Below are 24108 nucleotides of genomic sequence, written 5' to 3' on the forward strand. Positions count from 1 at the left end.
TGCGAACGCATACAAACACTTCCACGTCGGTGACACCGAACGCGCAGAGCAAAACACACACACACACTCACACGAACGCGGACGCGAAGCGTACACGTTTGACCACGACGCATTCCTCGCGAATCAACAGGATAAAGTGAAGAAACACGCAGGCGAACGGAGGAACAACGGAAGGGGTCCCTCTTCTCCAACTCCGTTGTTATCCAAAAGGAGAAGACCAGAAGGAAAAAAGTTGTGCAAAAATGACTTACAAACTGCCTTTTCTTACCGCAACGGTATGCACCAAGGCACGAAAACAAAAACACAACGGTGCTGCTTCGGTCCAGCCCCTCCCTTCAGCAATACATCATCGATGCTGCCAAAATGGCTGCGAACCAATAGACGGCACAATTGCGGATTCAATTTGACGATTCAGTTATGGTTGCTTCACTTCTTTCGTCCTCCGTCTTCCCGCGAACTCAGCACTATCGTTTACCACTTACACACCACGAGAACGGAAACCTGCTCCAGGGACAGTACTCCAGTTTGCAGATTAATTCTGGGCAACGAGATCTTCACATACCGTCACAGAGCAATCAATGCAACGTTGATGCAGTGGCCACAATGGCAGATTTATTTATTTTCACGTTTCTCTACACTCGGCACACTCGGACGCGTGAACGAACAAACCTGACGCAAGTTAGCAATTCAACTGAAAATCCGAACCTAACCGCACAGTGTCGTGTATCTAGTGTTGGCAGAGATTCGGAAGATTCGAAGATTTGATCCCTTCACGGATTTCAAAGGATCAGTTCCCATTTGACAGATTTGTCCGATTCTAGCTTGGTTTGTGATTGATTTCAGTTTACTCTAATCGAACGCTAGGTAGAATGGATTGATATAGATTGAGTTTTTCCCGTGAATTAGCTTCACTCCTTCACAGTCCTGTTTCGCGACTGTTTAATGGATTTGGATTTGGGTTTGAAGATTCGAGTGCCTAGTAAGGGATTCGATTTTACCATCACTACGAACGAACATTGACATTGGCATCTACCAGTTTCAAAACCCTTGGTCACAATTTGAAATGAAGGCAGAAATATGTACGTTGTCCAATACTTTTTACTGCCTTGGCCAATTTTAGCAATAGACCCTACAAATTTAAGGTATTTTGAAGACAGGCAACGGTAAAAGAGTAAATGAGGCCCCGGCCGCCATGTTTTCGATCGTGGGTACACCTCTTGTGGACGTTTAAACTGAATGTATGCAATTGGTGATACATTAATTCGTTAAATTCAACCTACGAGTATTTGAATCGTAGTGTGTACCGTTAATTTCGGCTACGCAATCAACCTAGGGGTGCGGTATGAGGGGGGCCCACGGGCCCCCCTTATTTCTCAAAACTATAACAAACTCTCTTTTTCAGTAGACCTAGCGCAGTCCGCTCGCTGCGCTCGCTGCGGGCGCGCCGCCGTTTCCAACTCATTTCTTCGACTAAACTCATTGTTTCATGCTGTCCATCATGTGTGGTATAGTTTAGTTACTAGTAACTTACAGTAACTTAACATGTAAAAGTATATTAACCCGCATTCAACCTCCACTGCGTGATTAGTTTAAACCGTTATGTTCTTTTAAGCGAACCGTTAGCGATCAAATATTTGAAAAGTATGCATGCGTCGCGCTTTGCATAGCTTCAGGCGCTTAATGTGAACCAGTAGGAAGAGGAGAATCTAGCCCGGGGCCTCATTTACTCTTTTACCCAGGCAACATTATACAACAAAGATTCTTTCTCAACTCTTAGTTTTTGAATGGGATTTAGTTAGTTGGTATTTTAACCTGAAATAGCAAATTTGTTAGCAAAACTTATCGCTCGCAAGGAAGCTTTGAACGAAAGATTTTGAATATAATTACAAACGGTTAATGCAGATATGCACGCAATTAGTAGACATAAGCAATAGAATTTATTCGGTCTTCTAATTACATGAACGCTACTTCAAGTATCCGTATCAATTCTATAGATAATCGATGGCTAATAATAGATAATTAAGCCAGATGCACAATCAAGTTAGATCTATCGATAGTCGTTTGAGTCTTCAATTTACAGATCCTTACGAATCAAACAATTTTGTGGCGATTTTTCCAACGTTCCTCGTTTTTCTTTCCCAGTTGAGTAAAAGATTTATGATACGAAAATCTTTGTTTATTCCGTGGTATCATTCCCTGTTGCTATAAGATTAGACTGCGCAGGGAAGCATTTGCCCCAGGTCACTCAAGCACCAACAGATCAGGCGAAAAACTTCCGAAACAAATAATTACAACAATCGAATCATCTTTCCCAGACCATTGTGTTGGGCACGGAAACCCGGACGATTTGCTAATTAAAGATTTACAACAATACAGATTTAATGGTTTTGTTTTGTCTTTGTTACTTTCTTCCATCGGGTTGTTATAAGACTTCAACGAGCCTTACTGATCTAAATGATTTTGCTTTCTTTTTACAGATTAATGGGCAATACGCTCGTTTCATGTCTGAATGGTGATGTCTCTTGCCCTTCGCCTTGAAATTCAAGCATATCTGTGAGGATCTTTCTCCGAGGAACACGCCGTCCAGCGTCAGGATAAATGTCGTGTATGTTACTTTTGTCAAGATAGAGGACCCCTTAGCTTAATCCTTACTGAAACTGTACTGAGGAGAAAAATGCATATTAAATGAAACTTGTGCGCAGCCCATACTTGTAGGCAGCTGTAACCTTCTTCACAATATGTGAGAAATAAACTAAAGAATGCCCTTATACAAACCAAAACATTGAAGACGAAAGAAAAGATAAGACAATCTCTACATCTCTACTAATCATCTACTGCCTGCTTCAAACGCATACCGTCCTATCCGACTACTCAAACAACTCGCACAATCATGCCTACATTCTAAAACGCCAGCCCTTTTTAACACGTTTTCCTGCACGCAACAAACTACTACCATTAGTTCAACTACGGATTCGAAGGAGCTGGTGGTTATGATATAATCATCTCTCTTAACAACTAAAGACCGCACCCGGATGGCGGCTTATAGGACAAACTGGTGACATCTCCCCTTGGTTGTCGTATTGTTTGCTTTTTTCTTAGCGCTTAGCTACATTTGGATTACTGACTAACTGTTTTGCTATGTTGCTGTCCATTAACGATGGAAATCTACCGCCTTTGATTCTTCATTGCGTTCTTATCGTTCTAAGATTGTTCGTTCGACCGTTCGACTTATGACCACACGATGGCGTTTTAATTTAAAACAAGTTATAGTAAGATATAATTTTCGCTGCCTGCAACTTCAAAAGTTGTGGAGTGCTTCAACTCCATTGCTTTAACGCCGGAGTTTTGTGTGTTTGCTGTTGGAAAATGCTTCATGAAATAATAAATGCATTGAATTCAGCCGCCGAGCTCTGAAGGTCCTTAGGGAAGAGAGAGTGAGCCGTGTGTTCCTGATCCGGTTGGTTGAGTTTGCTAGGACTTATTCATCGGACCAGAAACGCCCTTGCAATCTTCCAAAAGGAGCATCAAAAGCAGCTAAGAACTTAAACGATTGGCAATCGGGAAGCGGCGCATAGGTGCTTACATCATTCCACCCATACCACCCATTCCTCCCATTCCACCCATACCACCCATACCGCCCATCGGACCAGCCGGTTCCTCCTTGGGGATCTCCGTCACGACCGCCTCAGCGGTGGTCAGCAGGGAAGCCACACCGGCCGCATCGGACAGCGCCGTCCGGACGACCTTGGTCGGGTCGATGATACCCTTCTCAATCATGTTGACGTACTCGTTGTTCATTGCGTCATAACCGTGGTCTCCCTCAAGCATCTCAACCTTCGCGACAACCACCGACCCATCGACGCCGGCGTTCTTGGCAATCTGCGTGCAGGGCATACGTAGAGCCTTGCGCACGATCTCGATACCGGTGGTCTGATCCGCATTGGCACCCTTCAGGTTTGCCAGGGCGGAGTCACAACGGATGAGTGCGGTACCACCACCGGGCACGATTCCCTCCTCGACGGCAGCACGCGTCGCACAGAGCGCATCGTTCACGCGGTCCTTCTTCTCGTTCACCTCAACCTCGCTCGAACCGCCCACCTTCAGCACGGCCACTCCGGACGAGAGCCGAGCCAGACGCTCCTGCAGTTTCTCCTTCTCGTATTCGGACGTCGTTTCGGCGATCTGATCACGGATCTGTTCCGCGCGACGGTTCACATCCTCCTGCTTGCCACGGCCCTTCAGCAGCAGGCAATCGTCCTTGGTGATGGTAATTTCACCGACCTGTCCCAGATCGGACAGCTGCACATCCTCCAGCTTCACCAGGTTCGCATCGTCACCGAACACAATGCCACCGGTGCTGATGGCCATATCGGATAGGGTAGATTTGCGATTGTCACCGAATCCGGGTGCCTTCACGGCGGCCACCTGCAGCCCGATCTTGAGACGGTTCACGACCAGCGTGCTCAGTGCCTCACCGTCCACATCTTCCGCGATGATGACGAGCGGTTTGCGCTGCTGGTTGGCCATCTCGAGCGCCGGAATGATCGACTGCACGGTCGAAATCTTCTTCTCGGAGAACAGCACGAGCGCATCCTGGAACTCTACTTTCGCTCCCTTGCTCGAGTTGATGAAGTACGGCGAAATGTATCCCCGGTCAAACTTCATTCCCTCGATCACCTCCAGCTCGTCGTTCAGCGTCTTGCCATCCTTGACCGTGATCACACCCTCCTTGCCGACGCGCTTCATCGCTTCGCTGATGAGATCTCCGATCGCGCGATCACCGTTGGCCGAGATCGTTGCCACCTGGGCAATCTCTTCCGGCGTGTTGACCTTGCGGGACATCGTCTTCAGGTGATCCTTGACAGTGTCGACTGCCAGCATCACACCCCGGCGGATCTCAATAGGGTTGGCACCCTTCGAAATCTTCTCGAAGCCCTCCTTGGCGATTGCTCGGGCCAGAACGGTGGCGGTGGTAGTTCCATCGCCTGCCTCCTCGTTCGTGTTGTTCGCCACGTCCTGCACCAGTTTGGCGCCGATGTTCTGGAACTTATCCTTCAGCTCAATACCCTTGGCAACCGTCACGCCATCCTTGGTGATCTTTGGGGAGCCCCAGCTTTGTTCCAAGATGACATTGCGACCCTAGAAAGCAAATAAGGCAGGGTAAGTAACCTAATGGGATGGCCAGTCCATAACTTGAAAAGGTTGACAATTTCACTTTATCTAGGCTCGATTGTAAATTAAAATATATTAAAACTAACAGGAATGCTAAACTAAAAATAGTTCTTGGAGATGCAACGTGCATCATTTTACGTTGATAAGAAGTCGTTTGAAATGGAGTATCCCTTATCATCTGTGCTGCAGCGGCTTACCTTCGGTCCCATGGTAACGGCGACGGCATCGGCGAGCACATCCACACCCTGCAGCATAAGGGCACGCACTTCCGCCCCGAAGCGAACATCCTTGGCGTAGCCGCGGCTAGCGGCGACCTGCCGGGCGGCGGCAACACGCAACACTGTTGGCAAGCGGAACATTTCTGAAGAAAGAAAAAACAACGGCATCGAAAAGATTAGTACGTTTTGTTTTTCTTAAAGAGAAATAGTTGTTGTTTTATTGGTTAACGTTCGGTACAATATTTGACAGCGAGATAGATATGAGATCGAGAACGCGTGTGATCCTAAAATGACTTAATTTAATTTCCAAATTTTAACCTTCTAGATATTCTTATCGGAATGCGTCCTCCTGCAATTGATTATTCCCCTATAGCTAAAGGCATCACACACATACACAAAAACCCACTGCAACTGGTTAAGCCGTGCAGAAGTTTAGAAACCGGGCAGGTTGGAACGAATGCCAGCAATTTCCGCCGTGGACAGTGGCTTCAGATTGAACCCGCGCAATGGGCGCTCGTGTTCCAGATCGCGCTGCTTAGTGATGAGCAGCTTCTGTTCGTTGCGTATTCGCTCGATGTCCGCCTCGGTCGTTTGCTGGTCTTTTCGAAGCAGATCAACCGCTCCCTGGCGGTCTTGCTTGACCAGCATCGAGCCGATCGTGATCCAAATGCGCTGCCGTTGCATTTGGCAACCGGGGGGCGCAGCTGCTTCATCGGCAGATTGAACGCCCCAAACGTTTTCCGGATCGCCATCCGTGGTCGTCCGAAGGGGGAAATGTTTTTCTATCACCCGCAACGCTTCACGCGTCTCCTGCCGACGCTTGTCGAGCTCCACGAGCTCTTGCTTGTTGGCCAGGATCCGGTCGGCCACGCGCTCAGTTTCCAGAATAATTTCCGTCACCTTACGCTGGTCGGCGAGCTTTGTTGCCATCGCAGCAGCAGCAGCAGCAGCCGCCGCCATCGTCTCGGGTGATGAGATGGACGTTTCCTTGGCAACACACGCAATTACACCCAAGCGACAGACAACGAGAAGAAGACAACAAGCCAAGGGGCGCTTACCGGGGCAAAGGTTTCTGTTGGTGGGTCTAGGGCTATTGGAACTACAATGGTAAGGAAAACGTACATGAAAGAAGAAAGTTTTAGAAACCTTAACATTGAAAACTACACTTGCTTGAAAGTCTTCATTCGGAAAAAGCAGATGCAAAGCTACCCAACAAGTATCAATAGATGGTGCATTACGTAATTACGCAAGCACACGAGGCCGCTTGCGGTGCGTTATTCCGGTGGAGAATTACATCGGAACAGGAAAATTGACAGATGGATTTCATCACACCCCATTTTTCTCTCTTTCAATTCAATTACATACAATGTTCACATATCTTCTGAACCCGTCTTATCTGTTTTCGAGACCGGCCCGGCAAGCCGGCACACGGATGATGAAATCTTCTGGAAAATACGAGAACTCGAACAACATGCGGCCAAACCCTAACCTTACTGTCGACGGTTCCAGCGGCGGTTAGGTAAACATTGGTTTCGCAATGTTGCTAGATTTTCCTACCCAATTAGTGAATTACCTCTGTTTTACGATGAACGGAAGCTGGAGTTTGCAAAAGTTCTGCCTAAACACACAACTTACACACTCACTTCAATTCAATCGATACGTGCGGCAAGGCGACCTATTCCGGCGATTGAAACTCTTGAACTGAAGAAACAAATGTCGGTCCTTCGGAAGGAACCATTCACCGGCGGAACGAAAGAGATAGCAATGGTAGGAGTAAGTGGTGGGCACACCGGAGCGCACTAACGTCTCTGGAGCTGGCTCCACACCGACGGTTCCGGAGCATGCTCCCGCTTTGACCGGTTTTTTAGTCGCATGATCTACGACAATCGTGGAGTTTGTGTAGTTTGTTCAGACTCGGCACCGGAGCCGTTAGTTCGGAGCCGTTAGTACGAAAATAGTTCCGGAGCTAGCTTCAAAATTTTCCGGAGTTGGTTGGAGTCGGCTCCGATTGCGGATCCGATTTTTCCATCACTAGTAGGAATGTGTCAAATGTGAAGTTTCTGGAATACGATGATGTTGTAATCTTATCAGGTTATCTAATGCAGAAGCAGATGTTTTGTTGTATGGTTTTATATCTTTAATGTTAAGCTATTTGAATAAAATGGATCTATTTAACTCATATTCATAGATATTATAATTGTACAGGAATTAGGAATTGTGTGATTCAAATACATCTAGATGGGTTTAAAGGATCTCCTAGCGCCCTCTACCAACAACCGTATATTTCCAAACATTCATTTGAATCGATCGGTATTATGTTACAGCGGTTTAAAAGAGGAATTTAATTATGCATGTTAAACTATCATGGAAGGAATCGACCTTCGGAAGATATTTTAATTTTAATCGTAAGAAATAATTGTCACAAATATTATCACATGATGCTGATTGACTTGAATCAATTGATCCTTTTCCTGCTCAATAATGATCAGGGTCGTTTTCGAAACCATTCATACAAAAGAAGATTGGATAATAAACTTCTTTTCCAAAATCACTCATAAATAGAAACATATAACAACGCGGTTGAAAAATCACACCGGATGCCAAAGATACTCCGTCGCACAAGCGATAACACCACTACATCACCTGCTTCCAGCGGACACTTTAATGATGTTATATTTTTCATCTAAACGACACCTGTGGCCGTACCCATGGCAAACGGACGTATCCTTTTGGGGATTGTTGGGGTGCTACGGTTGGTTGACTCTCCTCGTCGAATCTGTGGTATCAATCAGATTCTGAGATGAATCGATATCACTTCCTTGTGTGTAGGTAAAGGTGGTTTAAATGGTTTATTACCCAAGTTTGATGTTGAAGCAGGCAGCATTCCTAAAGAAGGTGATTCGGTGAGCGATAAACATAGTCGATAATATATAAGCAAAAGCAGTTGTGAAAATGATTCAATTTTTTAAATTTATAGCATGACAAACTTGATACCTACGTCCATTCATGCATTTCCGACTGGAACGGATCGAACTGGGGGATTCTACCCAGCTCCCTCCCCATGGCAACTCGGTCAGCCGGTCGGACGCATCGATTGACCAACCGGAAGCAATCCGATTGTTGTGTCTGCCTGATGATCGAAAACGGTCCCGTTTGAAGAGTCTAACCACGCTTGGGACTGGAGACGAGCAGGAGCAGTGTTGGTGCACGTGTATTTCCAAATGTTTTGCTTACAAACTAGCCAGTGCACTCGATCGGCCAGCCTGGGCGGGATGCATTGGAAACAATCACTGACGGATGGATGGATGCCAGAGGCTTGCATGATCCGTTCGAATGCAACACGGTGTGCATCTGCATGCGAGTCGTTCAATTATCCAACAATTCATCAACCGGCTCGGATGCATCGGTGTCTTCGGACACAACACGAGACTTGTTATTTTTGCCGACCTATCCATTATAGATTGAAACAATCTTCGTCGCGTCTCGGAGAGTAGTTTCTGTACGTAAATTCCGTACCTTCCTTGAGTTCCTTGAGTTAGACGATACCCGGGACATGTTTGCATCTGTTTGATGTCCAAGTTCATGCACGAGCTGGCCAAACGATGGTCTGCGGTTGATGAAAGCGACCAGTTTCCAAGGAGATTTAGATCGAACCTTACCATCACATCATTATTTGTCCAAACCGGACGAGCTGCTTATGCATGTTGGCTCGGTGAATTCAGCTCCAGCCATCGAGAGACCTTCGGCGTAGAACTACATATATTTTTCCAAGCAGAAGTGATTCTTTTCTTGCGTTATTCAATTCTTGTCGAACGGTTGTGGTCACAGTTTCCCATCAATCTCTTGTTAGGGGAAATTCCAATGGCACCCGGATCGATGCATCGGGCATGGATGGAAACATGTGTATTTACGGAACCAATCGATCGGCAGCCATAGAGTTTGCATTGCATCGAGCATCAATCAACTCGACTCGAGTAGTTATGTGCAGCGATTTTTGCAACAACGGACCCTTGAGAGGAATACTTCATGGTGCATACTTCAAGCTGGTACAATTGCGGTAGCCTCATCACGTTTCATTAAAGTAGAGAAATGGTGAAGAAACATTTCTTCCTCGGTTCCGGAGTTCATCTTTCCACGGCTGACAGTGATTCTAGTCACTCTTCAAGGGAAAAATTATCCACCTCCGGATTCCGTTGGTTGTGGATGATTTTTCCTCGTTTTGCGGTGCAAAAATAACAGTCAGAAAAAGGTCCTTGGTCGACGGTTTGACGCGACGGTTAACACGAGGCAGGCCGTCCGGCGCCGGTGCAAAAGGGTAAAACTGGGTAAAAATAATACACTCGCGAGTGTAGCCCCGGACTTCCTACGCCGAAGGGACGCGCTTCGGTAAATATTTGCCCAAAATTGCCCGAAGCAAAACGCAAACATTAATATGTGACAAGGCATGGCGCAACCAGCAGGCAACCGTCCGATAGCGCCGTAAGTGCCGAAACAAAAGTTAGAAAAAATGGAAACAAAATGAAACAAAAATCATACACACACACGCACAAAAAACATATCGTCAAAAAGTGCGCCCACATCAAAATCTCGACTATTTCCACAATTTCGGATCGTGCGGAAAATCGGGTGCCGGTGGCAAAAAAGGGGGTGCATGTGCGTAGATGCTCAAGGAATGCCTTGAAACGATGCCGTCCGTGCGTTCGGGACACAGTGGTTCCAGTGAAGGCGCCACGTGGACTATTCGACTACGGTAAATATAGCTACTTTAACATATCATTTATAGCTAAAACACAAACATTTAAAATTTATTCAAACAAGAGCAGCGAGGAAAGCAGTTGATTGCATTTTCCACTTTCTTAACATTTTGCTAATCTTGTGCAAAATGCAATTAAACTTATACATGAGGAATGCTGAATATATAAATTAGGGTTGTTGGTATTTCTATGCACTGTGGATTTTTATGCTAATTTTTCTTACCGCCACTTCGATAACATTTGATAAAGGAGGTAAAGTGAAACGCTGGCTTTTAATTGACGCCGAATATTTATTGAAACTATGTTAGATTTAAATCTGTTTTGAATAATTTACATTTACTGTTAATGAGGCAATTTGGAACAGTTTTGAAAATCATACGATTGAAGTCAAAACCAAGTTAAGAAGGTTGCTTTACTATTTTCTTCGCACTTCGTAACACCACTTTTGCATTCAAAAGACATTTCTTGCGGGATATTTTAAATGACAAAATTCATTATTAGTCCTTTTCAATGTCACATAAACGACCGACTCTTTGTATCACTGTGCGGGCGTGGTATTGATGGAAAAAAGCGTCACGTCCCTTCGGGGTCGCTTGCTCTAGTTAACAAAAAACCGAAAAAGCCAGCAAACCAACCCCGGGGGCCCGGGAAAACAATTTATTGAAAGTACATTTATCGTTATGATTGGATTTCATAACAACTAAATATTTCATGCATTTCATTCGCTTCGCTTCACCCTCCAGTTATGTGAAAACGGGGTTGGTTTTTTCTTTTCAATTCGCCTAGCCAACCTATGTTGGGTTTTCGGATGGTGCGATTTTCACTCTCTCTTCCTCTTCCCCTCCCTTTGGATTGATGCAGCTATACATTTCAATGGCGTTGGCGCGATGATGGAGTTTTATTTGCATCGCGGTCCATTCTAGATTACCTAGTTCTTAACCCTAACCCCGTTACGCCCCACATGTTGCCCGCAGTCTGGCCATTGTTTGACCGAGGCGGGAAGATAGTCGGATGAATTTTCGACAACGGTCTAAAAATGAATTTATACATTAAACAACGGATCGGAGGGGTTGGGAGCAAAGCAACGATCGAAATGCATACACAGTTGCAACCTACGTATCCCTGTGTGGGTGTGTGCCCGTCCTTCTGTCCTCGTCGGTGGATGCACTCCTGAAATCGATCAATGCCAAATACCTCGCGAAGGTGCACAACGACCCCGGAATGAACCGCCAACCAGTTGCTAGGTTCGGCAATGGGTTTTCCTTTTCTTCTCCGTTTTCCACCGCGCCAAATCAACGAGAGCACATTCATTTCCATTCGCGGGGTAGCTTTTGTGAAGAGCCAGGTTGAAGAGGGTTGCAGGAGGGCGCGTTTTCTGTTGGAATTTATATTGGTTTCGGTGAGACACGCCCGAATGTGTGGTGGTGTGGCCGAAGGAGCGGGTTTGTTTTTTGTACCAGGTGCCAGATATTTAGGGTTCTCATCGGAAAGTCTCCCATCGAGAGGGTGGTTTGGTGATGAACGGGGACGGATTCGGAACCGAAACAATAATGGTCGGATGATTTTCCATCACCCGCAGCTGAGTAATAATTGCACGCTGGGAGAGGGAAAGTGTTGAACCAGGGCGGGGAGGGAAAATAAGGAGGATTGCATTTGATTGTTGGTGACATTTCATTTCCACGTCCCCACGGCGCCACGGTGTTGTTGAGTTTCCGCCTACGTTCCGCTATACAGATGACTTTCACACCCCGCGGGACGGTTGCATCCGTGACAGCATGCGATGGAAGTGATTCGGTAAAATACTGTTTTAAAAACAAACAGAACAAAGACACAATATATGCGCCGGTTACATACGGCGTTCGTACGACGGGCTGAGCGACCGAAGTGGCATTGTCTTGGTGGCTGTTTGATCAACTGCCAACTGCCGGGTTGGCCTATACAATCCGACACGTCAGTTATGGCAGGTTCTTAGGACCACGAGGGCTCAGTCTGTGCTTTTTCATGATCCACCGTCAGTCGTATCGCGGAGCAACGAACCGATAGGTCGCGCGCACACACACACACACCCGCACAAGAGATGGATTTTCACGGGACTGAGCGGAAAACCCGCTACACGCTGGTGGCACTGATGGTGCTGCTCGTTCCGGCAATTGTGGCCGAAAGTGCCGATGTTGTCGACGGGAAGCCCAAAGCAGGCGACGAACCGGTCAGGATCCAGCTCGATCCGTTCATGGAGCTGTGCCGGGGTACGTATGAGCGGTCAGTCGCCTACACCAGTCTCCTGGTCTGTTGGCACGACGTCCGCAACGCGTACGGTGAGCTTGCGCCGACCAGGGTGGAGCTGCTCAACTACGAGCCGTTCGTCGTGTTGCTGCACGATGTGCTGCACGAGGGAGAGATCGCCCGTCTTCAGAAGCTGGGTGAGTCGATCATCAAGGTGTCCGGGTTGACGAACGACAGCTGGGTGCCGGTGTTCTACGACAATCACCAGACGTTCACGTTGCACGATCGGGACGATACGGTGGTGAGCACGATCACGCAGCGCGTCGAGCAGGTGACGGGACTGAGCTGCGAGACGGCCGAGGACCTGAAGGTGATCTACGACGAGATTGGCTCGTACAAGACGCTCGACATGGACGTCATCCAGACCCCGGAAGACAAGCGTCGGTTCGCCTACTCCGGCAACCGGCTCGCCACGGTGCTGTTCTTCGTAAGTACTGCCGGAATCACCGGCCTGTTCGCGCACTAATTGCCTACCTTTCGGGCGTCTACTTCGCAGCTGACCGATGAGCAAGACGGCGGCTACACGATCTTCCCGAAGCTGCGCCTCACCATTCGCCCGAAGAAGGGTGCGGCCGCGATGTGGTACAATCTGAAGGAGACGGGCGAGCCGCACGAGCTCATGAAGTACAGCAACTGTCCGCTGATGGGTGGCTCAAAGTGGACGGCCAAAAAGATCCTCCACACCCGCGGCAACGAGTTCCGTGATCCGTGCCGTCCGAAAGCGCAACCGAGCGCCAATTAGTGCGGGATTGCCGTAACGGAAGCCACGTGACGATTCGCCATCTTTTCGAACGCTAGGGATGATGTAAGGAGGACTACCTTAAACACAACTGTAACAATAAACCATTGGAAGTGAATGTCTGTGTGTGGTTGAGTGAATCCGTAAAACGGGCGCTTAGTTGAACGCTCTTTGAAGCTTAGGTTTGATGGAACGGGAGAAACGTGAATCTGAACACATGCCACTGCAAACACGGGGCACGTGCTTGTCTGCTTATCCTTACCGCTCGCGGTAACTAATTCCCTCACGCTCTCCTTTTATGACTTCGATGTTATGTTGGGAAAACTTCCACCCTTTTAGAAATTCCGGCAATCGAGAGACGACTAGGGTTGTTAGCAGTGTCATGGTGGTGATAATCACTTTAAATATCTGTTTGTTTCAAACGGACGCGCTTTCGCAAGGGATTCTCCTTTCTTTTCTGTCAAAAGATGGGCTCGAACTGTGGTTGAACATTTTTCCGCTAACCTCTACTATTCGCTACATTTTACTAACGATCAATGGAGAAGTAACTAAAAGGTAAATCTATCTTTGTTGCTAACCGATAACGATAAAATTTGCACGATTGAACGATAAAATTTGCACATACGAGAAGAAGAACTAGACAAAAGACGAATCTTGGTACGTAACAGGAATTCATTTCCTTTAGCAAATATTTTTCTTATAAAAGAAAACATTAAAGGTCCTGTCCGAAATCTTTTAAAGGTTAAAAACAAAGTTTGTTCTGTTGTCTATCTCATTTTCTTGATAAAGAGAATACTCTTTAATTTAATGAAGAAACAATGACGTCTTCGGAATAGTTGGGAAAATGTATTCCCCGGATTAAGACCCGGATACACAACTAAACGGAAAAAAATATTTCAACAAACTTTACACTACCCCTCCTCAATTCCCCATGCAATTCTACTTACTACAAACAGTGATGTAGAATGATGTAGATGGGAATTGATATGAAGTCAAACGGATTCTTGAATTTCAAATTTTCCTTATATGGCCACCACAGTTGTTGCAACACCAAAGGTAGGATAAGTCAGATTTTGTAAATTATGGGAAAATTCAAATTAAACGAAAATCAACGCAGCGTTAAATTATCGTTTATGATTCAGATTTCTCTATGAATACTCAAAACTAATTTTGAGAAAGGATCAATACGTTTGATTTTAAGTGTTTGGAAATAAATCAGAAATTGACACCAATTGGTTTGGTTTGCCAATACGTCGGGAATGCAAAAAAGTGTTTGAATTTAGCATAAATCATCGGTATTGAAATTGCTACAACGATCACTACTTTAAGACAGTTTAAAGAAAACAATACTTGAAAAGATCTCTACAGTTTCAGTTCAGAAGGTTGGCCGTTTATTTGGTAAGCAAATTCACGTTATTACAATATGTTTCCCAAATCCGAGTCAATTTACATACAATCTGAAATTCGGAGTACCGTCCGAAAGCGCACGTGTCCTGCGGTCCTTACCCCACGAATCGCATGGGAACCGAGCCCGCAGCATAATGAACGCCCACTAAAGGCACCAAAATTCAACTACTTTCGGCGATTAAACACATCCGATGCTGGATGCGGGAAACCGGAGCTCCGAACGAGCCCTGGGTGGAAAAGTCACGGAAAGCATGCGGTTAGTAAAGTGGTTAGTAGAACAGAAAGTTGGACGTTCGGGGGCTACAAATTGTGACCTTTACTGCGACACACCGCAAAAACCGGGCCCCGAAGCGTCGAACGTACGTGGGGTGGTGGAAGGGGTCGGGCGCTAATTGGTCGTACGAAATAATCGAGGTTCATTCGAGCAGCTGCAGGGTGGCCGGTTGCCGCTGACGGCGCCGGGCGCTCCACGTGCGGCTCGTGTACACCAGCAGCAGCAGCTGGCGGGCCACAAAGTAAACAGCCTCCGTCAGGGTGATCAGCGACATGCCGGCCATGATGCCGAACATTCCGCCAAAGTTGCTGAATATCTCGAACCAGTAGTAGGCGACGTCCTGCTTGTACATCCACGTTTCCGGCTGGCCGAAGAAGATCCGCACGACGCTCACGTCGGCCACCTGCTCGATGCCGGCGGTAACGCTGAAGCCGTCCCGGTGCGTCCGGATGAGGGGCAGCTCCGAGGCCGTGATCTGATACTTGCTGTCCGAGCACGGGGGCAAACACTCCGGGCAGTAGAGCGACTCCTCCATCTCCTTCTCCAGCCCCGGGATGCGCACGATGTCCGTTATCACGGTGGACCATTTAACTGGGGAGTCGTACACCCGATTCCGGGGTGCAGCGTACGCCGTGCCAAATTAGCGCCATCGAATGAAAGTGAGAATTTGTCGAAACATTATCGGTACCATCGGGTTGGCGCACTTACACGCAGTCCGAGGCGCGGCCACTTACTCTTGTACTTGTTCAGGCAGGCGATGTGCTGCAGGTTGCAGGTCGTCAAGGACCTGCCGCCGGCGATACTGCCGGCCGTATGCATGTAGAACGGTACGCACTCGCACAGGGCCAGCACGCTGCGGATGCGGCAGGCCGCGACACAGTTACTCCGGCCGTATCTGCCACCGTACTTGAGCAGCTCGTTGCGGAACACGCACTGGCGCTGGTTCAAATTGCGACAGAATGGGGCTCGTTTGGTCAAACTCCGCAGAACATATTTTATCGTTATTTAAATGGATGGACGGCGACGCGATGCCCACGACACGGAGTCCGCCTTCCCGTATATCCGTGGGAACCGGTTGTGTGTACAGTGCATGGGTCCATAAATATTGTGCCTCGGTTTTCCCTCGGCTGTACTGTTTGTCCACAGCCATACTCCCAAAACAGTACCAAACTGCTTTGCATCGAAAGCTGGTGAATTACAGGGAACCGGAAAGAGGGTTCTCGAGGCCACAAGAGTAACATCCCGCCCCGCTGGTAACGATGTGGTTTTGCGACCAGACAGGATTGGCTAAATCTACCCACTAGGAAGTCCACAAAATACACCCACCCTGTCGCGAGGAAGTTACATCCTTTCCAGGCACGAGGTTCTGGCCAGTGATGCAAACCGAAAGTGACCGAAAAATCTCATACCAAGCTACTCGCGGTAAACAGGGGTCCGTCTTTCGTTTCCACCACATCCCGAGTGGCGCACGGTAGTTTGTTACAATATTGGCTTAGTAATTATGGCAGTCACGAGCATGAATTTTGTTTACAAAATTGGGATATTCATGATTATTTCTATTTAATTTGTTTTTACTTAGTTCAACAATATCGTTTCTGAATCTATAGTTCACTTTAGGTTACGAATGAATAAAGCTACATGGGATTGTTATGAGGTTCTTACTTCTTTTTAAGGTTAATTAAATAATTGATCTTTGACCATTTACTAGACCAAAATTATTCTAACTTATTTTATATCATATTCATTAATGAAATCATCAAAAAAACTCAAAGAATCCTCTACAGTTGAATATGAAATTTGGCAGTGAGTATGAAAGTCCTTAATTTTAAAGCTTGCTTAACATAAAATCAACAGAGTAAAGTATACTGCTTCAAAGATAGGTGTTATTCTACATGATTGTGCAGTAAATTCACACAGTGACCCTTTTTAACTGAACAAATTTCAGGAAAACTCCATTATTGTTTTCCCGGAACCCTGTGTACCATTTCCAACTGCGTACATATAACAAAACATTATTCCCTACATATAACAAAATATTATTCAATCAAACAACTCGTCGACAAAAAAGATGAGAAGAAGGGAATAATAAAGGGGCGTAAAATACACTAGTAAACCCCAAAATAACAGAAAACCGTGTGTCGAAACGTTGACAATCAGTTTTGTACTATACATGTTTTGTTAGGATAAATAATTGAGTTCGAAAACATGGCAGGTTTGTTATTTTTTCTTCCATTCTCATAACATACCGGGAATATGTTGCTCACCACAATTTTACTATAAAAATTTAAATAGTTTTTTTTTATAAAATTATGCAAGCCCCAAATCTGCAAAGGTTTATCTTCTTTTATCCAAAACACCTCACAAAAGGCATCTAATTGGATTATTTTTGAACACGTGTCACAATCCCCACCAACCATTTTCCACCCCATCTCTCGCACCCACACAAAATCCTTCGAGCAACCATTACCCAACACGTGGGCTGCGAATGAAATGTGGTCCATTTGTGTGCCTGGAATGTCAGACACAGCCACACATTCCTCCGCACGGCCCGGAGAAGGGCAGAAGGGCGCGAAATCCTCGGTACCACAAACTCCCGATGATGCCACTACACCGATGAAGCATTTCGAAATAAATTAATTACCTTTCCACCGATGCTCCGGCATAGAAAAGTGCATGGTCGTGTGACCAAAATGGCCACCCGCGCCTCACCGCGTCCCCCGTTGCCCATCACACCGGAACCGGTGTGCTTACCTTCTGTCTCGAGTAGCGCAGCACATCCGGCTCGCTGTTGATGGTGATGGCGTCCACCCGGATGAACGTCTCCGTGCCGAGGTGGATAAACTGCTCGGTGATTCCGCCCGACGTCATGTCCGGTACCTCGGTGGGGTTGAAAATCTGAAGCTGCCGAAAAATATCGAAAGCGTGAAACGGGAAAGAGTCGAACGGTAGGTTACAGGCCGGCTGGGGCACGGGGTTCGTCGGATTTCGGATGCTGTTTCGTACGTTGAAACCGATGTTGTTGAACAAGTTGTAGAAATAGTCATTAGAGGATCCATTCAGTAGTAGCACCAGTCCCATTTCCGGTCCGGTGACGTCCAGAAAGTACGACGGTGGATGTATCCTGGGTGCGCAGGGTGAGGATGGATAGTGGCGAAGGAATGTGATGTTGTGAAATAAAAAGCTATGGTTTACAAATTTGTGTAGGGCACTTTGTCGAAATTTTGCAGACATCTGTTTTCCCCCAGAACGCTTGGAAGTTTTGTTTGCTTTTTGGAAGGAGAATAAACCTTGTACGGTAAATATTAATGAACAACTGGTACAGATGAACGGGGAGAATGTATCAATAACTATGCTTGGAGAAGTAACTAACAAAGTTTAGAACATCTCAATAGAATTTAAGTATTAAGAATTTAAGTATATTATTTTTTATGAATGTTTCAGTTTGTTTAGTTTCCATACTTGATGCTTTCTCTCTCCCAACTTTTTCAACAAAAATGTCATTTCTTTTCTTCAAGTTAAATTATCAATACTATCACTTCTTGAATCATATCCAGCTAACATTATTAGAAAAGATGCAGTTTTACTTGGTTGAAATTATATTTAAAAGGATCTCTTATCTAAAAAAAACTATGGCTTTAAGATTCGGCCATTCAAGGAATTTTACAAATGTAGATAAAATAGTCTATATTTAGTCCTTGGAAGTCGCGCGAGAGTTAATGTACGATTAAAATAATTTAATATTGTAGAATTAAATGTAAACAGTTATTCAGCCTTCGATCTAATGAATCCGATCCGATGAGTTGAAAATTTTTATAGATTCACGCAAAAGCTTCGGTTCCTTTGATGAAAATTGACACCTCGGATCGGATCGGATCAATTCGATCGTTGTCCGTGCTCAGACTGATTCTCTTCCGTTTGGAAACCTGTTTACACAATTTTCCTCCCAAAAAGCCGTTAAAAAGGTGCAGTAAGCTCTAAAATGAGATGTACTAAAACCAAATCGGTGGATCTTACTCGTTGTCCTCGTTGTGTCCTATGAAGTTGAACGTGCAGCAGAATCCGTATTGCGTGCGGCGCACCTCGACCATGTCGTTCTTGAGCATGCAGGGTAGCTCGATGCTTTTCCAAAAGCACCGCAGCAGCATGTCCTCGCAGCGGGGCGATAGCTAGGGAAATGGAAATCCCTCATGCCAGGTCAGTACCAACCATACTCCCCGGGAGTTCCCGGGCATTCCTTACCCGCTCGAGCGTATCCAACGCACTGTACATGCCGGTCGCATTGGTGACGTCGTTCAGGTCAAGAAACTCCTGGAACCGGGTCATCTGGTGGACGTTCTCGAAGTCAAAATCGTACAGCTTGCCGAGCAGCAGGATCTGCTCGAGGAAGTAGCTGGCGTTGCGCCGCTCCGGATCGCGCCGGGCCAGCTGCCGGGCGTACTGGTGGGCGGCCGTGCGCGAGATCCGATTGTTGTTGCACAGCGAGATGGCCGGAAACGGAACGAGCTCGATCGGGTAGAGCGTATCGTGCAGCGTGGTAATGAGCGGGTTCTCGGTGAACTTGCCCCAGGCGGAGATGATGATCGCGACGAGCGTGGCCGCTTCGAGGATGAGCACCAGCAGCCAGAACAGCCGCTCCCAGACGGTCCGATCGGGTTGCGCCAGCTGCCGGTAGCAGTGGGCGGTGATGGTGTTGAAGAGGTGGAACAGCTCCCGCTTGAAACCGTACCGCCGTTGACGCTGGGACGCGAGTTCCGAGCGGGCCTCGTCCACGTTCGGCGTGGAGACGGTCACACTCGAAACGGTCGAGAACTTCCGGGGTCGCTGTTGGTTCGGTTTTATCATGGTTTTGATTTGCACGAAAAGAAAACCCAACGATCCCGACAGATGGTCTAGAACTCGATTTTTAAATGACCCTTGCCAATGGCTTTTGCCACATCGATTCAACTCGCAATCCAGACACTCAGCACTATCGAGGCACCAACCCTTTCTAGCGTTGTTACACCGAACCGTGCCTCGAGCGGACTGTCTTCCATCCAGACAACTTCATCACACAGTGTGTTTAAGTCTCTTCAGCGACATCAAAGCTACAACAACACACTCCTCTCTGCCCAGCGGAACCCGAACTTCGAACGGTGGTTTGATTGTGCTCTACATGTTCCGTTTTCGGTTGCGCCATTTTCGTTCAACCGGGCGTATTTGGTTTGTTGCTATCAAATATTTACTCTCTCCTGCCGCTAACAGACGCATGCGGTGAGGATACCCTGGTGCCGTCGTCTTCCTTGCCACCTTCGAGTTGGGCCATCCGTCGGTCTGAACACATCGGCAAAGGAAGGACGGATGGGAAATCATTAAGAACGATTCGTACGGCAGGGTGCACATTCAGGAAAGGTCTATACATATCGGGACTTCGCCCCTTCGCCTCTGATGTCCTGGGTTCTTCCCGGTAATGATACACCACATTCTGTGAAGCCTCGTAAACAGAACGATGCCACCGACTTTTATTAATATTCATGTCGGCCCTCGCTTTGAGGTACCACTCGATTCTGCCGGTAGCAAATCACTTCCCCGCACCGGCTCTTTGAAGGATCGATTTGAAGTGTGTACATGTTTAGAGGTATGTTTTTATTCACTATCATCACACGGCAAATGGTTACAACTGTGCAAACGCTCGGTGGCGTATGGTGTTGAAATTGTTTTTTTCATAATTTATGAGCCGATGGAAAACGAGAAATAAAACCCGTACCCTTAGCAATTCCAGTCCGATGAAGCGGTTAACGCACTTAAACATAAACGGTTAAATAATGCACCGGTAGCCGTTTAAGATGGGACGTGTCTGCGTCGAATGGTTTGCGATCGCATTGAAATAATGACCCAACCATGCGGATACATTTCTCTCTTCCTCGGAGGACCTTCGAACAGGTCCTTGAACGTGGAGTGTGGTTTACAAATATCGACACATCGGCTGTGTGTCATTGCGCAGAAGAGAAGTCAAGCGAAACGGAACGTTTCGCATAATTACATCTCACAGATATTTGCAATAAAGAATAAACAGGATGTTATAACCGTTATGTTCGGATGTTGGCTATCGGAGTGTAACAATTTGATTTTAAATAATTAACACATTCGTTTTACAATTCATCTTCGATTTTATTGTTTTTCCTTGGGGTTAAAGTGTTACCACGACATGAGAAACTGTTCATCGGTACAAACGTTATCAGTTTACATATAAACGCAATGGATTTCGAGGCAATTGGCGATCGCAATATCGCTTACCAAAGGATGCATTCCTGATCCTGATGATCGTAACGTCAGTCGTAATGTAATGTGCATTAGAGGCAGCATCGCAAAGAGGTAATAATATAATCTGTGCAGGCACACGACGTGGTGCATTCGACAAAAAAAAAACGAAACCATAAGAAAAACAAAAGGAAACCTTGCTTTACGCACATCGATCCACGGGGAAAGTGGAGAGGGATAGAAAGAAAAGCGCATGGTCGTACGGATGCCCGATCGCGAGGCAGGCAGACACCGATGGTAATATAGGAAATAGCTTACAAGCTTACGAATGTAATATTATGTTTATCGTTAGGAGCACAGACGTATATTTTGCCTGAACACAGTTCACAAACTCGAGGCTCGAGTAACATCTAACAATCAGAATGAATGCTCGTAGGCACGGATTCCCCTAGGGACCGCCCGCTACGGGAACGAACGAATGTACATCTAGAACTTAGACCCTACGCTAACTAACGATTAAACTTTGACGTGCACGTGAGTCAGGCTCTCAGCCGAGACTGTTCGATGTTCGATGAGGAAGGAGAAAAAGGAAACGTTTAAAAATAAACACCGTTACATACCCTAAACATACAACACCGAGAATGTCTCACTCTTCGTTCGGTTCGGACAACACTACTCTATCCCTTAGTGCCCTAGCGTACGCTTTGTTTCGTTTCCGTTCGGATTGGCTTTGATTTGATGGTTTTACTTTATGTTTCCCTTTGCTTGACTCATCCCATGTTTTCCTATTTGTTTTACATCTTGTTTATATTTTCGTTTTTTTTGGTTCTGGATTGCATCAGTGGTACTGCATTTTGCATTTTGTTAAAACATACCCTACACTAGCTTTCCTTCACTCTTTTTCCTTCATTTTCATCACCGCATTCCTTCGGTGTCAATAATTATCATTATAATAATATTAATACATTTATGTAGCAATACATTGATTAAAAAAGACTATTTCCTGCTGCATGTGCAACTGCACCTACCCTTCCTGGTTGCACCTGGTTATGTTTTCTTGCTGCCTTGTGATTTCCCACCCCGCCCCTGGGTCCAGTTGGAACTCCAAAACCGGAGTTGTGGAAAAACCACTCACTAATCAGTCCACTTCAGAGCGCAGAGGGAACTCGGCCCCGCCATTTTGTGCCACTTTTGGCTCCAAAACCTAACTTCGTGGCACTTACCGCCGCGTGGGGTGCTTAGAACCGAGGACCTTCCTTCGAGGCAACATTTATTTTACGTTCCCATTCGAATAAACGTCCCGAGGGCCGTGTTGTTGTCTAACTTTTATGTTGACTTTGGATGGGGAACGCTCGATACGGCTCCTTACAGCTCGGTGCTCATCTCACCCATGATTACTGGGCCCTGCAATAAAGACGGGAAAGGACACATGAATTGCTTCGCAGTCGAAAATTGATGATTTGTGGTTTTATTGTGTATGTGTGTATTTTTGTGTTTGCTTAAGGGTGAAAATGGGGCCACATTCAGCATAAAGTTTTCCTCCAACGTCTGCTGTGGTGTATAGGGCTGCAGAGATGCAACACATCTCGCTTACAATGTTGAGCAATCGAAGGGTAATGTAAACCTTTGGCAATTTGTCTGTACAGTATCTACAAATTTACCTGCCACCATTATTTGTAATGTAAAGAGAATGTATCGAACTGCATACGGCTACTCTGAAATTAAAATACCCTCAAAGTAAAGTCATATAAAAATATAAAACAAACTACTATGCTACAGAATACAGGTATAGAAAAAAAACCAGTGATGAAACTGACAAGGAAATGCTTAGTAAGGCAATGTGAGGCAAAATGCCTCCTTTGAGCGGAACACATTGATCTCTCGCAGACCGTTCACGGAAAACGCCCCTCATTTTCATAGACCGATTATCTAGTCTCTCTTCTAATGCGAAAAAAAGAAGACGACATCAAATCTTTTGAATTGTTGTCAAAATGAAGATTTTTGAGGGGACTCTTTTTCACACGACATTTGACATGTACAATTGGGAGGCGTAATGGCACCTATACTGTAGTACGTTTGTTAAAAATTATTCAACAAGATCTATACTTATTCAATTAATGTATCTGAAATTCCACTATAAAAAAAATATGTCAAGAAATTTAATAACATGTACTTTCAACTTTGATGAGGATGTTTTTAATATTGTCTCCTCGACCAGAATGCAAGAGTTATGCATCTAATTCGGTTCATCATTCTTTAAGTACCATTTTAAGGTACTTGATGAATAGTTTTTTTATTGAAATATGTGTTTACAACACTTGTTGTAGCTTAAACTATTGTAGGGAAATCTTACATGATTTCAGGCATAGTTAGTTTTACCTTTTTGCTCTGTTAAATCTTATTCTAGAGCCGGAAAGTTCACATATGATATATTAGACGAGCTAAAGAACATATTCTATTACTTTATTTGTTTTAAACGATTTAATTCAGCTTAAAAAGTTCCGGTGCATTTTACCCCACCCAGGCATCTTGCCACACATTCCCCTACATCGTTGCGAAATGCGGCCTTGTTGCGCTGCTCGGTATTATTTATTCATGTTGAACTGAACGAAGCAATAAAAGTAGATTCCTTTCACGTGGTCGGACACACGATACACGTTACAACAAGTTGTTTGTACATCCTGGCTGTGACACCCTCCGACCGAAGCGGCTCCTAGCACACTTCCGGGCATTGGCCGGGTGGAAGCACCCGAGCCGGCACCGGGTATGCAAATAGGGCATGGATTAAATTAAATTTGTTCAACTAATTTGGAACTAAATTTGCGCTTCATAGCCGGCAGTGGGGTGTGAATACTAAGTGAATAATGATCCACTATCGAGCGCGCCCAGTTCCGACATTTTCGGCAGTTGTGGAGTTAAGAGAATCCCCTTGTGTCACTCATTCCATGGAAACATGCATCGATTGAAGCCTGCTGACACGATGGCGTTGCAACGGTAGAATGGAAAAAAGGACGATCAGAACGG

At 45.9% G+C, this 24108-nt stretch overlaps 4 protein-coding genes across 4 annotated transcripts; 1 reads left to right on the forward strand and 3 right to left on the reverse strand.

Moving 5' to 3' along the window:
- Positions 1-2161: 2161 nt before the first annotated feature.
- LOC131259124 (heat shock protein 60A-like) lies at positions 2162-7083 on the reverse strand. The gene is made up of 3 exons (XM_058260549.1): positions 6964-7083; positions 5370-5533; positions 2162-5139 (listed from the first exon to the last, which is right to left on the reverse strand). The coding sequence occupies exons 2-3, from the start codon at positions 5529-5531 to the stop codon at positions 3580-3582; spliced, it is 1722 nt and encodes a 573-aa protein (XP_058116532.1). The 5' UTR covers positions 5532-5533; positions 6964-7083; the 3' UTR covers positions 2162-3579.
- Positions 5611-7059, reverse strand: LOC131259125 (uncharacterized). The gene is made up of 2 exons (XM_058260550.1): positions 7034-7059; positions 5611-6489 (listed from the first exon to the last, which is right to left on the reverse strand). Exon 2 carries the CDS (start codon positions 6348-6350, stop codon positions 5823-5825), a length of 528 nt encoding a protein of 175 aa, XP_058116533.1. The 5' UTR covers positions 6351-6489; positions 7034-7059; the 3' UTR covers positions 5611-5822.
- A 5138-nt stretch (positions 7084-12221) lies between the features above and the next one.
- LOC131272571 (prolyl 4-hydroxylase subunit alpha-1-like) lies at positions 12222-13169 on the forward strand. Its single transcript, XM_058274351.1, has 2 exons — positions 12222-12854; positions 12924-13169. Exons 1-2 carry the CDS (start codon positions 12222-12224, stop codon positions 13167-13169), a joined length of 879 nt encoding a protein of 292 aa, XP_058130334.1.
- A 1820-nt stretch (positions 13170-14989) lies between these two features.
- LOC131272579 (pickpocket protein 28) lies at positions 14990-19689 on the reverse strand. The gene is made up of 5 exons (XM_058274365.1): positions 19087-19689; positions 18862-19013; positions 17599-17968; positions 15582-15786; positions 14990-15438 (listed from the first exon to the last, which is right to left on the reverse strand). Exons 1-5 carry the CDS (start codon positions 19687-19689, stop codon positions 14990-14992), a joined length of 1779 nt encoding a protein of 592 aa, XP_058130348.1.
- Positions 19690-24108: the final 4419 nt, after the last annotated feature.

Source organism: Anopheles coustani, chromosome 3, assembly GCF_943734705.1.
Source record: "Anopheles coustani chromosome 3, idAnoCousDA_361_x.2, whole genome shotgun sequence".
NCBI classification, from domain to species: domain Eukaryota; kingdom Metazoa; phylum Arthropoda; class Insecta; order Diptera; family Culicidae; genus Anopheles; species Anopheles coustani.

What these genes read in the sequence shown, in the direction of transcription:
- LOC131259125 (XM_058260550.1), bottom strand. Translation starts at nt 6,350, where the DNA reads ATGGCGGCGGCTGCTGCTGCTGCTGCTGCGATGGCAACAAAGCTCGCC.
- LOC131272571 (XM_058274351.1), top strand. Translation starts at nt 12,222, where the DNA reads ATGGATTTTCACGGGACTGAGCGGAAAACCCGCTACACGCTGGTGGCA. An exon ending in TCGCCACGGTGCTGTTCTTC is followed by an intron (nt 12,855 to 12,923) that starts GTAAGTACTGCC and finishes TCTACTTCGCAG; the next exon opens with CTGACCGATGAGCAAGACGG.
- LOC131272579 (XM_058274365.1), bottom strand. Translation starts at nt 19,689, where the DNA reads ATGATAAAACCGAACCAACAGCGACCCCGGAAGTTCTCGACCGTTTCG. An exon ending in GGACACAACGAGGACAACGA is followed by an intron (nt 17,969 to 18,861) that starts GTAAGATCCACC and finishes CTGCGCACCCAG; the next exon opens with GATACATCCACCGTCGTACT. An exon ending in CTGCCTGAACAAGTACAAGA is followed by an intron (nt 15,439 to 15,581) that starts GTAAGTGGCCGC and finishes ACGACTCCCCAG; the next exon opens with TTAAATGGTCCACCGTGATA.
- LOC131259124 (XM_058260549.1), bottom strand. Translation starts at nt 5,531, where the DNA reads ATGTTCCGCTTGCCAACAGTGTTGCGTGTTGCCGCCGCCCGGCAGGTC. An exon ending in CCGTTACCATGGGACCGAAG is followed by an intron (nt 5,140 to 5,369) that starts GTAAGCCGCTGC and finishes TTTGCTTTCTAG; the next exon opens with GGTCGCAATGTCATCTTGGA.